The sequence below is a fragment of the Tamandua tetradactyla genome, chromosome 19 (genome assembly GCF_023851605.1).
Source record: "Tamandua tetradactyla isolate mTamTet1 chromosome 19, mTamTet1.pri, whole genome shotgun sequence".
In the NCBI taxonomy this organism is placed as follows: domain Eukaryota; kingdom Metazoa; phylum Chordata; class Mammalia; order Pilosa; family Myrmecophagidae; genus Tamandua; species Tamandua tetradactyla.
Window position 1 is genome coordinate 16,363,847 of NC_135345.1, and position 14,390 is coordinate 16,378,236.

Consider the following 14,390-nt stretch of genomic DNA (forward strand, 5'->3'; position numbering starts at 1 on the left):
CCTTTGTATGGCTGAAGCATTTACTTTTCCAAATCAGGAAGCTTCATTTCTAAATGTGCTAAATAGGCTTCCTTGAGTTGACAAGAGGAAAGCAGCTGAAAATTGGCATACGGGTCGCCTTTAATTCAGGCTTTGTGTCCCTTTCCTCTCCTTAGGATTTAAGAGATTAGACTGGCTCTTGACCCGTCTAGGGAGAAAATAGTATCAAAGCCCCTTCTAACTAGGGCAGGACAGCCTGCTGACCATAGAGCCTTCATTCTGAATTTTCTGGCTTCTGTGGGTTGATAGCAAAGGCCTCAGTATTGCTTCAGGTAGTGTTTGGGGCTTAATTATACTTTACCAGTAGGTGAATTCCATTTGAAGCACAAACCACCAAGCCATCAGCTCCTGGGGTTGTCCTTTCAAGCATCTTATTTCTAATCACTTGGGTCTTTACCAGAGATGTGTTTTTACCCAACTTAAAGGGATTTTTGTCTCTAAGCCATTTATACTTAGAAAAAGCAGAGCGTTTTGTTCATGGAAATAAAAGCACCTGAATAGATCTAAATCCTCCATGTAAATAATTCACAAATTATTAGCAAGAGCTTTGTTATGACTCCTGTTTGCAACCACTCTTTGCCGTCTAAGTCACTCCACTGGGGCACAGTATACAAAATCCAAAATGTTTTTGAGGCAAGGCTGCGAGAAGCATCGCTCTGAACCATGTGCGGTGAAAATTGTCCTTGTGGATGGAAGATTTGGAGGGGCCAGAACAAAATGAAACATGCAGACCATATGCCCATTTTACAGATGACCAAAACAAAGTCTTTGAAAGTTATATGATGTCATCTGAGCAATTAAAGCACTTCTCTGAGATTAGGGGCTCTTTTTCCAGAAATCTGAGTAATATCTTAGATTTACAGCCAAAGGCCATTAAACCATTGTACCTCTTTCAATAAGTAAGACACGTCTATGCTTCTAGGAGAAAGACTTTGGCAAAAGGGTGAGCGGTCGTCTCTCTTGCCTTGCCTCTCTGAAACCCACTGAAGACCTCAAAACCCATGCAAACAGCAGAAATATATGTCCTCTGGGCAGGTTTACAGCACAGGGCTCATGCTTTTGACAGAGCTAGACGGTGTACCTTTAATCTCCCTGCAACACCAGGTTTTAGTCTGTACCTCCTGAAGACACCCAGGTCGGCAAGAGGTGGGTGCTGGGAGGGGCCCTGGCTGAGGGAACAGGGAATTAAAAGAAACCATGTGAGACTCTCAGGATGACCATCTCGGGATGACTGCAGCTTCTCCTAAGCTCTCATCTTACCTTCAGTCTGCCAACAAATCTCTGAAAAATGCACATTTCCTCTTCTCACCTTAGTTCCCTCCATCCTTGCTTTCAAGATGCAGAATAGGGTGGTTGAGAGTCTGAAACAGTCATCCTTGGCTGAAGCTCTGGTTTTGCTGTGTAACCTCAGTTCTGTTACTTAACTTCTCTGTGCCTCAATTGCCTCATTGGTCAAATGGAAATAATAGGAGTGTCTACCTCACAGGGTTAATATGATCAATAATGAATTGATACATGTAAGCAGCATAAAGCATATATTGAGTGTTCAGTAAGTTAGCTATTGTTAGGTTGACTTTTATGAATATTCAGTCATTTCTGACTTATAAAAATGGCAATTTCATATGGTTCAACCTAAATGTTATTACAGTACTCAGCCTTCCTGAAGCCTCATTTTTTCTTCTCTTGATTTAATTCAGCCATCACCTGCTCCTGGAAGCCTTTAGTGATGCCCAGTCTGAGTTTATCTGCTCATACGTGCATGCATTCTCTTACTCAGCAGGTGAGTATTGAGCACCCACCACCAGGTGCCAGGTACTGCGAATTAAACAGTAAGCAACATCGATATGCTTGGGTTTTGCCTTTAAGTAGCTGAAAATCCAGTTGGGGATGACAGACAACTCTTAACACTCAATGGAGTAGGTGCCTCACTAGGCCAGTAGAGGGTGCTGTGGGAAGACATCCTTGAAAATAGGAGTTTGATGGTGAGTCTTGGTGAAGAGCAGGGAAATTTTCCAGAGCAAGTGACTTTTACCTGAGAACTGCAGAATGAATGAGTAAGGATTGAGCAGATAAGGAAGAGAAGACAGATTGTTTGGGAAATATCTGGACTTTGCTGTGAAGGTGTGAGGGTAGAGGTGTGAGATGTGAGGTGGAGAGAGCAATTAATGGTAAAACCACAAGAAGCTGTGACCCAGCCATGAAAGACCTTGTAAATTACCTAAAGAAGCACAAGCAAAATGCAAGGCAGCACCTACTCCTAGAGTCATGGGTGTGTAGGTCACATCTGAGAGTGAGTGCCTTCTAAACATCTGTGTCCCAGGTTCCTGTCTTGCCTCGCTTTAGTCCCAACCCTGTTGAGCTTTGTTCTCAAGTCAATAAGAAGTTCTTGAAGAGACATCAACAGCAAAGAGACACCTTCCTAGCAAGATTTTAGAGGGAAACAAAGGACTGTAGAGAGCCAAGGCAGATATTCGGCCCTGTGGGTGTGAACCCATGTGTTAAATAGGATCTTTGAAGATGTTATTCTTTAAGGTGTGCTCAAGCTGCACCAGGCTGGGCCTCAATCCAACAAGGCAGATGTCCTCACAAGCAAAGAAATTGGACCCAGAGAGAAAGCTATTGGGAGCAACCAGAAGCTGGAAGTCAGTGGGACCAGGAACAGTAAGGAGATGATGTTGCCATGTGCATTGTCATGTGATGGAAAACCCAAGAACCAGGGATTACCGGTAGCCAGTCTTAGAACACCACATTCTTCGGTACCTTGAGCCAATACATTCCCATTGTTTAAGTCAACTCATTATATGGTATTTGTTTTAGAAGCTTGGAGACTAAACCAATTACTATTACTATAGTTATCAATAATTTATTGTTGAAATCCAGACCTACAAATGCTATAACTATAGAAGCACATCTCAAATTGAATTCCATGGAACACTAATGTCCTGAGATACATATTTGGGTCATGGGGGAGAAGGTGGGGACTGTGTGCTGTGTACAAAACATTTGGAAATATTGCTTAAAAGCATTATTTAGAAGCTTAAAAGCATCTACTGAGAGAGATTAGAAGCAACAACACACCAGTAGCAACAGGCAAACCCAGCACCCAGACCTTAGTTTCTAATACCATTCTCCAATAAAAGCCCAGGAATCTTTAGAGAAATGGCTGATTCTAGAGCTGGGGAAGGAATGTATGAGAAGCACCTGGAGCAAAGGAAGTGCTCAACAATAACAACAACAAAAGCCCACAGTGGTCGGGTATGTCAAAGAGACACAGGAGCAAGCTGAGTTTCCAATGGCCAAAGCTGGAACAGTTTGAACAAGATAAATAATGTAGTGTTGGATTATAATCCAGAGTACAAAACAAATGCCATGTGTCCGTACTGATATAAACAAGATTGAATAAATAAATAAGTGGGGGAAAGAGACAGCTCTCTAATGCAGAATAATACCAAATAAATGAGGTAGACAACCCCTCCCCTAAATCCCCATCCCTTAACTGTGGGCTGCGCAAAGTGACCTCCTTCCAGGGAATGGTAAAGAAATAGAGAATAACACAGTGAAGAAGCTTAACAAACACTACCTCAGCCAGGTGAGCCAGCTAAGCAGCATCACTAATATGTATCTCCGATATGATGTGGTCCTCTGCCCCCAAACCCCTCTCAAACCTTGTGAGAAAAACAACAGGAACATCAAGTCGAGAGCATGCAAAATTCGGTCTAAGATTCCACAAAATTGCCAAGGTCATAAAAAAAACAGAAGTCTGAGAAACTGTCACAGTGAAGAGGAGCCTAAGGATTCATGATAACAAAATACAATGTGGAATCCTGGAGACATTAGGTAAAAACTGAAGAGAACTGAATAAAGTATGAATTTTAGCTAATAATGATGTGCAAATATTGGTTCATTAGTTATAACACATGTATTGTACTAAAGTAGGATTTTAACAAGTGGGAAACTGTGTGCAAGGGATCCAGGAACTCTGTATTATCTCCTACTATCTTTGCAACTTTTAGATACATCTGAAACTATTCTAAAACAAAAAGTCTAGTAAAAAAAACTAAATGGTGTCTTTACTTTTGGACTTCTCTGATACTTTAATATGATAAGATACAATGTGAATCTTCCCAATTAATATGGCTACGGAACTGAATAGCTATTACACTCTCTTGGGCACTAGTATTCTTCAGAATAGTTTAGAATAATAGTGATGATAATAATAATAATAATAATAGATAACATTTATAAGACAGTCTCTGAGCATCATGGCTTATAACGTATTCACTGGTGCAAGACTGCTGTTCACATATTAGCATCACCATTTAAAAGTCATATAGCCTTAGACACATTATGTAATTGTGCCTTGGTTTCCTTAACCATAAAATGGGATTAATGATGCTACATATCTCTCATGGTTATTGTGAGGATTAAACTGTTTATATAAATGAATGTGGTACATAATCAATTGCTCAAAATAGATGACCTGTGTTAGCATTTTTTAGGGTCTTTCTATATGGCATTTCTACATAGCAAATACCATCTTATAGGATAGTTACTGATTTACCATTTTCCAGGGAAGAAAAAATGTTTAAGCAACTTGCAGACCACACAGGTAGATATCAAGGGAGCCAAACCCAACTGGGAGGAAGCCCAAGGCTGAAGGATTAGAATTTGGATCTGGAAAGAGGATGAAGGACTGGGATATAGGAGAGGGAAGAAGCTCCAAGGGATATCAGAGAAACTAAAAACATGAGAGCACAGCATCAACATAACCTTGACCTGCTTTGGAATTTTTCAAACACCTACTGTTTATTTATTAAATGCCATCCCCCAATAAGTCTTGATAGAGAGCTCACCTCTACTAAAGCCCAAATACCCCCTTTCTACACCTCCCCACATTTCCTAAGGTTGGTGCCTCATACAACTTCCCCAGTCTAATATTCTCTGTGAGGACAGAATTTGCCTCTGAAATCTCCCCTTCGCCCCTAAAATCGGGAAGATTCCCTGCACACATTTATTCCTTTGCTTCTGGGCTGGGAAGCTGAACTCTTTGTAGACCAGTTACTTTAAGTGACAGAGACTATGCCATGCCTACTGATCATAAGACTGTAGTTTTCATCTGTCAGCCAACTGTGATTTGGAAAAACTATCCAATATGAACAATTAAACGCAGAAGTTAATCTCCCAGCTCAGAGCATACTGTGTGAGTCCCCAAACACTGAACACAATGCCTGGAGTACCTGCTGACCTCAAGTAGATACACATTTTACTAAGGTAGTTGGGTGAATTGGGTGCTACGTTGGGACAGAACTCTTTGGTAAAGTCAGGAAAGAGTGTCCATGTGACAAAACTCCCATGCCCAGTTTCTTCTCTCAGTGACATAAGCACATGCTTGTCACTGTAAACATCTGGTGGGAGGGAGAGAACGGAAGGAAGAAATTCTCTCCACTGGCTGCTTCCTCTCCATTCTCTCTTACTTCTTTCATTTCCTACTGGAACTTAAATTCTTGCTAGCCTGTAGCCTATGTTCCAGTTTTCTATTGAACTTGGTTTCTCCCCTTGCATCTAAAGAGGATTTGTAGATTGAACAAAACAAAATTGATCAAAACAAAAAATTGGGAAATGAAGTCTCAGGCCCCTTGAATCCTTTTAATGATCTATTTCTTATAATGGACACGACTTGTTTAACACGGGGTGTATGGTTAGGGTCACCAGATAAAACACAGATGTCCACTTAAATTTGAACTTCAGACAAACTTCATCTTTTTAATATAAGTATGTCCCATACAATACCTTTTTATATAAGTATGCCCCATGCAAGACTGAAAAAGACATCTTATACTGAAAAAAACCCTGGCATTTATCTGAAACTCAAATTCAACTGAGTATCCTGTGTTTTAATTTACAAATTCTGGCAACATTCCAAATAGGGAAATTATTTTTTGGTAGATTACTTGTTTGAGTAGAATTTTACACAGATGCCCAGTGCAGGAATGAATTAAAGTGAAAACATTAAGGCCCAGAAGGAGAAAGTGACTTGTCTAAATTAGAGTGGCAAAGCCGGTTATGAATGCAGGCTTCTAGAACCCAAGACACAGGCCTCTTTACCTTACTGTCTGAATAAATTGTGAAGAATTTTGAAATGGGTAAAAAGATTCATGACTGTCCTGTATGTCTAGGTTATCTCCACCTTATATTGTCTTTAAGACATTTACAGCTCTAAGCTGTAGGGAGCTGATAGTTATGCAAATGATTCTTGTCTAGACATGTAAATTACATGTGTCAAGTAGAATGCAATTGATTATTGCCCTATGGATAGACCAGCTTCTGCATCTTTTTACCAATATGTCAGCATTCCTTTAGTGCATGCAAACATGGTTCTTTGAATTTTCCTTTGAACCGGTTGCAACATCTTACCAATTCCCTCATTAATTGAGGAGTTGAGTAAATCGTTGACACATGTTTATTTTATATGTATGAAAGTCGTCATTTTACCTTTTAGAAAAGCTTACCTTTTGACAGGCTGCTGGAGTTCTCTGGACAGTGAGGCTGAAAGGAAGTCTGAGATGGAAACTGTACCTTGCACAGAACGGGACCATTGTGCAAGTGTGAGAGAGTCATGAAATGAAATGGACCAGAGGGAGAGGAATAGAAGAGGGCACATATCTAAACTATAAATCTGGTCACTCCTCAGGGAAAACCCTTCCCAGGCTTTGCTTCATGCCCTGAGATTGAAGCCAAAACCATTCTTGACTCACAAGTCCCAGAGTGATCTGCCCCGCCTCGGGCTCCTTCTCCAAGCAGGCCTCTACACATTCCGGGAATTCCTCCCTCTGCCCCTCAACCCCCACCAAGCTGCTGTTTGTGGGGGTCACGCCTGCTTCCCTAGCGCTCAGTTTGATTTAGTTGAATGCCTATCCAGCATACGTTCCTCATTGTTGCAATCACTATTTAAATGCCTGTGCCTACCTTAGACTCTTACCTGGTAAAAGCAGGGACTGCAGTTTACTTTGGTTTGATCACATGTGCGTTCCCAGTGTCAAGCTGAGCATGCAGTACCCAATAGGACTCAGAAGAAAAACAACAACAAAACTACTGAATGAATAAATGGAACTGGAAGCATATTAGGGTTGCTTGCAGGCATAGGAGAGAGAAGTTAGGGTTATACAAAATATAGAAAGGAACACCAGGAGATGCATACCTGATTATTTTCTTAGAAAAACATTTAGGGTATGGAACAAGTCCCTAAGCCACTGCAGTTCCCTCTCTCAGGCGCTGATTCTCTATCGTCCAGTGAGTTTCCTCCATCAAATTACGCGGAGCTAATTATTCTATCATTCCAGAGCACAACATAGTAATTTTCAATCACTCTTCATATAAAATTGAATTCTAAAACTGAACAGGTCCACCTAAAATCTCACAATGCTTTATAGTCTTTCTAAAATATATTCCCTGCTTGGAAGGAAGAAAGAAGGAAAATATTTTTGAACCCTGCTACCCACAACCTGGAGAAAGTCAATCAATTTATGAAAAAGTGCTTCCAGGAAAGAGATAAACTCCCAAATCCTTTCCTAATGCATTGCCTCATCTCTACCTTCAATTATCTTTTAAAAGCTCCCACTGAATTCCAGGATCCTATACCTCCTTTGGATTCCCAAAAGGCAACCTGATTTGTAGCTCTCTCCTTCGGAAGTGCGCTCACTTTGGAGGCTGCGGTTTCCATTTGTACATTCTCTTTATAGCCGTGCACAGGTGAATTAGCTAGATGTGTTTACTGAAGAGCTCCGGTTGGTCTCAGCAAGCATCGGTAAGCACCTCTCACTGCCCCCACCATCGCACATCCCATTTCCCGGTGAGCTGAAGAAAAGTGCCCCACCCCTCCTATCCTTCCCTTCTGCTAAGACCTAGCCAGCTTTTTAGGAACAGCAGTCACTACTGAATGCCTACTGTCCTTTTGTTGTGCGCTCTCTATTGCTTCCTGTCCCCATATCAATAAACAGAACCTGCTAGCAAAAACATCCCCCCAAAAAAGGCAAAAGCTGGCAGGGGTCAAGATGTGAGTTTGATCATCCCTGAGACAGAAGTCCAGATGGTGCCCCATCGGGGGCCCAGAGTTTGGATCCATGGAGAGCTGGGCTCGGCACCCCATTGACACATGGTTGGAGAGCTGCATCCCACTGCTCACCGTAATGCTTACCTTTGGGAAACATGCTAGGCCCGTCTGAGGAGACATACTCAGTTGTTATAATAGGAGAAAAAACAATACAAAACACAAGAGTAAAGTATACTGTGGCTTACCATGTGGCAAGCACCTAGCTAAGTGTTACATATGCATTCCCTCAGTTTTTCCTCACATCAGTCCATATGGCAGTAAATATTTCCATTCTTATTTGAGAAATGAGAAAAATGGAACTTGAAGATGCTATGTTAACCTCTCCAAGGTCGGATAACAAGATGGCAGCAGCAACAGGATTAAAATCCAAATCAAACATGAAAGCCTCAACTCGTATCTACTAGGATATATTTGTTTGGAAATTAGATGCCAGGATATTTACTGCTGCCATTAAATTTATTTTCCAAGAACACTCTAAGGTATTAGATTCACAGAGTCTAAGTAACTTTCTCAGGTCACATAGCTAGGAAGTGATGGAGCAGCTTTAAGCAGGGTGCACCTGAAATCATGCAGGCAGTGGAACTGAAGTGGAAGTGGGGCCACATCAACTCTGGAATTTATACAACAGGCTCCAAGTGCTAGAATTAGCTCCTCACCACCACTTTCTGTAGCATCAATCTCAGAATGAGGTTTTAAAAGAAAATGCCCCAGGGTGGGAGAGCATGAAATAGCACCTATCATTCATGCTTCCCTGAGAGTCAAGGTGAGTCTTAGGACATTTGAGGCGCCAGCCACCAGATCCAGAGGTCCCTTCAACCACCGACTCTGAGCACAAACCCATTTTGCATTTCATTGCTTTGGAGGAAAGACTTAATAGGGTGGGGTCCTAGGGAGATGGTTTGAAGTCATCCTACTATGAGGACATTCCCTGTTGGACTAATTTGGGTTAGTATGGGTTATTTGTGCATTGGGCAAATACGTAGTTTTGATCCAGAAATTGCCAACCCAGTTTTTTGCTTCCTTCCACTGTAGACTCATCTCCTATCCCCTTTTGAGTTTCATGCCCAAAGCCTCTATCAAATAACCACTTTAAATGACTGAATTTATCTATTTCTTCAGATTCAGAATGGAAGAGTGCTGTTCTTAATTACTAAGAAGGAAGCTGACCTGCTCAGAGAGCTGCAACTTTATAAAAGCTTTGTATTTGGGAATGGGAGGATAAAACTATAAATTCATATCCTGGTTCTGAGCTCAAATTATAAAGAAGATCTGATGACAGTGCAGACAGAGTCCATTCTTATTTTAAAGTTAAATCAAAGCAGCACATACTTTGTTAGGCATGGGAACCTACCAAACTGCCAACAGTTGATGAAGATATATGAAAAAAAAAAGAATTTTTTTTACATATAACCAACAGTTTTCTGAAGCACATTGATACCAAAGCACACTTAGTAATAATAAGAAATAGGAGAAAAATGGAATGAGCATTGAACTGGGGTAAGAACACCTGGGTTCAGACTCCAGGCTTGTTCCTTATTTAACTTCTTTGCCTTGGTCTCCTCCTGTTCTGTAAAATGGAAACAATCATATTTATTTTGGGTCTGTTCATATACTAAATGAGATGAAGAGGGTAATTAATTTAGCACAGTGCCAAGCACAGAATAAGTGCTTTATATATGCTTATTTCTATTTTTATTTTTCCTATTAAGCAACATGGGTCTGAATTAGCTTCTAAAACAGCCAGGCTTTGAGAATAAAGGGTCCTCAGGCTTCTACCTTTAAGGATTGTTGAGGTTACTTCAGGAATCAAAAAGAACTAAAGACTGTGAATGGAATCCATTAGTTGATTAAACACCCTTATAATTATTAGTTGTACTTTGGAGAAAGTCTGTAATTTTTTTTTTTTTTTTTTTTTTTAAAGGAAAGACAGAGAGAAGGAAGGAAGGATAGAAGGAAGGAAGAGAGGAAGAAAGGGAAACATCTTTTAAACATTTTCTTGTTTTATTGTATTTTGTTTCTCCGTTTTCGTTACATGGGCTGGGGCCGGGAATCGAACCGAGGTCCTCCGGCATAGCAGGCAAGCACTTTGCCCGCTGAGCCACCGCGGCCCGCCCAAAAGTCTGTAATTTTTTAACTCATCTATGTAAATGAATAAATCGAGAGGACAGATAGATATATATTTCTATATGGTTGGATTATATAATATATATATATATAATATACACACATATATAGGAATAAATATAGGTGTACATGTGCACATATGGACGTACAGAAAGTGAGAGAGACAGAGAGAAAGAGACAAAGATTAAAAAGGCACTTCAGAATTTCAGATTGGAAGGCCCCTGCCCAAGGATGAGTAAGATGCAAAAATGGGAAGTAAAGGGGAACTAACTTCCCTAAGTTGCCCTCTATACCTTTCTATTGCTAAAGACTTATTGAGGTTGAGTATGACTACATACAAGCTGCTTCGCTGGGTTTAATTTACACAGTATGAACAACGTTTGGTCTTCAAATAATGTGTGTTCCTACAAATAAAGACCCCAAGGCAGAGATAGGAGGCTGAGACGAATAGTTTTGCAGATAATATGGAGGCACGCCCTGCCACATGAGGCTGAGACTGCAGAGGAATCAGGGAAAACTGAGGCAATTGGAGGTCTGAGACGAAGCAGAGCCCTCACTTAGCTCAGGGAATTGGTACCAAATGGGAACAGAGCCCTGTGTTTGCTGAGTTCCCTTTTTGTTTTGGTTTGGTTTTGTTTACTGGATTTTGTTCCCCCCTTCTTTCTTTGGTTAGAAGCCATAAAATTGGGTTCAAGTATTTCAAAACACTGAGTAAGTCAACAAAACTTCTCCCTATATCAGCAGGTGTTTATCTGGCTTGATAAGTTCTACCACCATGCTTCACCATAATTTATGTCTTTAAAGTCACAACACACACACACACACACACACACTTTAAAAATTCTGTGAAATGATTGTGGGATGGAGGGCATCGACCTCCTCCTGGGGAGGGAGGAGAGGAAAATAATGTAGAAAATCATGACTGACTTCTTTGATTAGAGTGGAGGGAAAATGCAGGTATCACAGGAGATGAGATGAGCTATTGGGTGGGAGGGAAAGCTTGAAGCCTGTGATCAATTTGATTCAAATCGATTCAAGAGGCAATTAGGAATCACTGCCCCATTCTCAGAAGAAAAAAAAAGTCATGATAGCAATTATGGCAACAAAAGATTATTCCTTATACTGCATATAGAATCAACTAAGATAAAGTCTGCAAAGGGTAGAGGCAGGCTTTCCTATTGCCAGGCTTAGGAAAGAATTACTTAGGGGCGTAATTCTATTCTGTGGCTTTGCAGGTGCTGATATCTGACATGGGACTCTCCCTCCCTCCCCTTTCCTACCCCCTTTCTCTGCCAGACGACCTGCTGCAAGTTGATTGCAGCGTCACCAGAAGTGCCACTGCCTCTGGGAAGCAGTCATGCTGGTTGTTATTGTTATATTACATTTATCAGACATTGACGAAGTCATCAGTTTTGTATAACTATCTCTCATGCAATTCTCACCCTAACCCTATGAGAGACATGATTTTATCATCTCCACTTTCCAGGATAAGAAACTGAGACTCAGAGAGGAAAGGAAACTGTTCTTACATCTCCAGGGTACCAAATGACCCAGCCATGACTTGAACCCAAATTGGTCTGCTGTCAGATTCTGAACAACTGATGGCTACACTCTATGCTTTGACTCCTATTTCTTCAGTCCAAATTGGTCCCTTCCATCTCGGGGTTCATGCAGAGCATTGTCAAGCCTCTGTCAGAATGCTCACTGCATATCTTATAATTTCCTGATTTCACATTGGTCTCTCCCCTTGAGACTGTCACCTCCTTGAGGACAAAGACAGGGTATCTTCATCCTTTTCTCAACTCCTAGCCCAGTGCCTGGCACCTGGACACATACCAGATGAATAGGTGAATAGAGGTCCATAGTCTGGTCTGAAACCTGTGCCTTGACAGGGACAAATGGACCGTGGCAATCTGCAAACCCGGATGGAAATGCAGCCCTGCTTTCAAGAGAGGGCTCAGCTGCAGAGGAAGTGGCCTGTGGGCTATTTTGCTTTCTACACATCCGACAACCCTTTCTGCACATGTTCATGGAGACTTGGGAGAGAAGACTGATCAGTATTGAATCTGAATTCACACCTTTAAGAATCTTGCACACATTTTGGAAGTGAGAGCTGTTTAGTGTTGAGGTGGAGGGCTTGTGAGGAAGTTAAGAAGCTGGGATCTATCTCCAAACTCCCTGGGCTGGATTCCCAGCCCTTCCCTTCCCAGTTGCATCACTTCATCACTAATGGAGCTACTTAACTCCATTTGCTCCCTTTTCCTCATCTATAAAATAGTGATTAACAAGGGGACCTACCTTATACTATTGCTTTGAAGATTAAATGAGTTAATATATGAAAAGTACTTAGCAAAATGCTATATAAGTGCTAGGTATATTATGTCCTAGTCATAAATTAGGAATTAAGAAAACTGATTTTGGCCTGGGACTACATTGTCAAGCCCTTCCTGCCCTGTTTTCAGTAACAGACAGTGGAATATAAGCCTAGGAGATGTTTGTCATTTGATCTTTCCTTCTGCAGAATGGGTTGTAACTTCCTGGCTCATGGTAGTTCACAAGGTTAAAACTGAATGTGATTGTGTCTTAAAAAATATAAAGCATTATGGGCATATTATCATTATGCTCACAAGTAGAATACATCAAAAGCCATACGTACTTAATTAATCATGGATAGTAACTAAAGCCATCCTTCTAACCAGGAATAATAATGGATGCTAAAAATAGCCTATATACAGGATGGGACACAATGAAAAATCTCTCAGTGCATCAGAAACAGAACTGTATCTTCTGAGAGGAGGTGAAGTATGCTTTCACTCATTCTTTCCTTGTTTTACACGTCCCCTTTCCTCTTGCCTTCTGACTGTTCCATCCTTGCCCGCCGTAAATTTCCCTGAGGAATAGCAGCCGTTAGTGCATCACGAAAGATTATTGGCTGCTTACAGCTAATGAGCTATTTCATTTGCTACACTGCAGAAAACCCACCAGATCTTTTATTCTGATTCTCACTGCCAAGTGAGCTGTGGAGAGACACACGCCTTCTCTTCACTGGTGTACTTAAATATTGTACTTGCAGAAACCTCAATAGTGAAAAAATAAGACACAAAGATCAGCTTCCTTTTCTCTCACATCCAGTCTTTGTTTACTTGTGTCCTTCTAAATATTCATTCATCCATCAGCCCCAGCACAATAGAAATTGCCAAGGATTGCTAAACATGGCAAAACACTACAGACGACTTCTGGAAGTAGTCTCCACTTGCCAGTGGAGAATTTTCAGCCAGAATTTAAATATTTCAGTTCACCTACAAAAGGTGAAGGTAGGCGTTTTCCAAAGCACATTTTCTTCTCCCAATTCCTTGCGTCAAAGGAGTTTCTACGCTAAGAAAAATATGAGCAATCAGATTCAATTAAACACTCAACGTAGTTTGTAATAACGTTACAAAGGCAAGAAGGAAGGAGGGAGGGAAGAAAGGAATGGAGACTAAGAAGGTAGGGAAGGGGAGGAGAGGGAAGAAGTGAAAATAGAAAAGACAAAATTCAACAATCCTAGTCAGGGACATCTCTTTCTCCAGATAGGTCCCTCTGGAAAACTCTAACATCTTTAATTACAGCAGAGTGCCAGCAGTAACTTCTCTTCATCTTTGGATCTCAAAAGCAACTCTTGACAGAGCTCCCCAAGAGAGTGATAGATATAATTTTATTAGTTTCAGCAGTACACAGTCATGGCAGTTCAGCAAGGCCTTTGAAAAGGCCAGAGAGAAGGCAAGAAAGCCCCGAGACAAATAGAGCTGAAGGCAGATTTTATTAATGGCCAGTGGAACCTGGGAGAGTGAAAGTTTAGTGCAATTGCCTCCTTTGAGACTATTTTTTCTTTTTAAAAAGAGAGAAAATATGAGATGATGATGAACCCTTTGTGTTTCAGTATTGCTTAAAACTGCTTACTGCTGCTAGTAACAGAACTTTCAAAGAAGGGACATAAGAGAGGGTTTTGATTTAGCAACTTTTAAACCCAAAGCAGAGGGTCATGAAAGCCTTGAGAAGTAAAAGTTATCATCTTCCGGGGGCAAGAGGAGTTTCCATGGAAACTAGCAACAACAAAAAAGCTTGCAGTAGTTGTGCT

At 41.0% G+C, this 14,390-nt stretch overlaps 1 protein-coding gene across 12 annotated transcripts in view; it reads right to left on the minus strand.

Annotated features, from left to right (window-relative positions):
- LDB2 (LIM domain binding 2) overlaps positions 1–14,390 on the minus strand; it is a 387,796-nt gene that overhangs the window by 281,669 nt on the left and 91,737 nt on the right. The window contains exon 1 of one of the 12 annotated variants that reach the window (XM_077136468.1): positions 6,549–9,564. The exons of the other annotated variants lie outside the window; for them this stretch is intronic. Within the exon in view, the coding sequence (XP_076992583.1) occupies positions 6,549–6,635 (87 nt within the window). The 5' untranslated portion in view covers positions 6,636–9,564. Of the gene's footprint in view, positions 1–6,548; positions 9,565–14,390 lie in introns of those variants that run through there. 12 annotated transcript variants of the gene reach the window in all.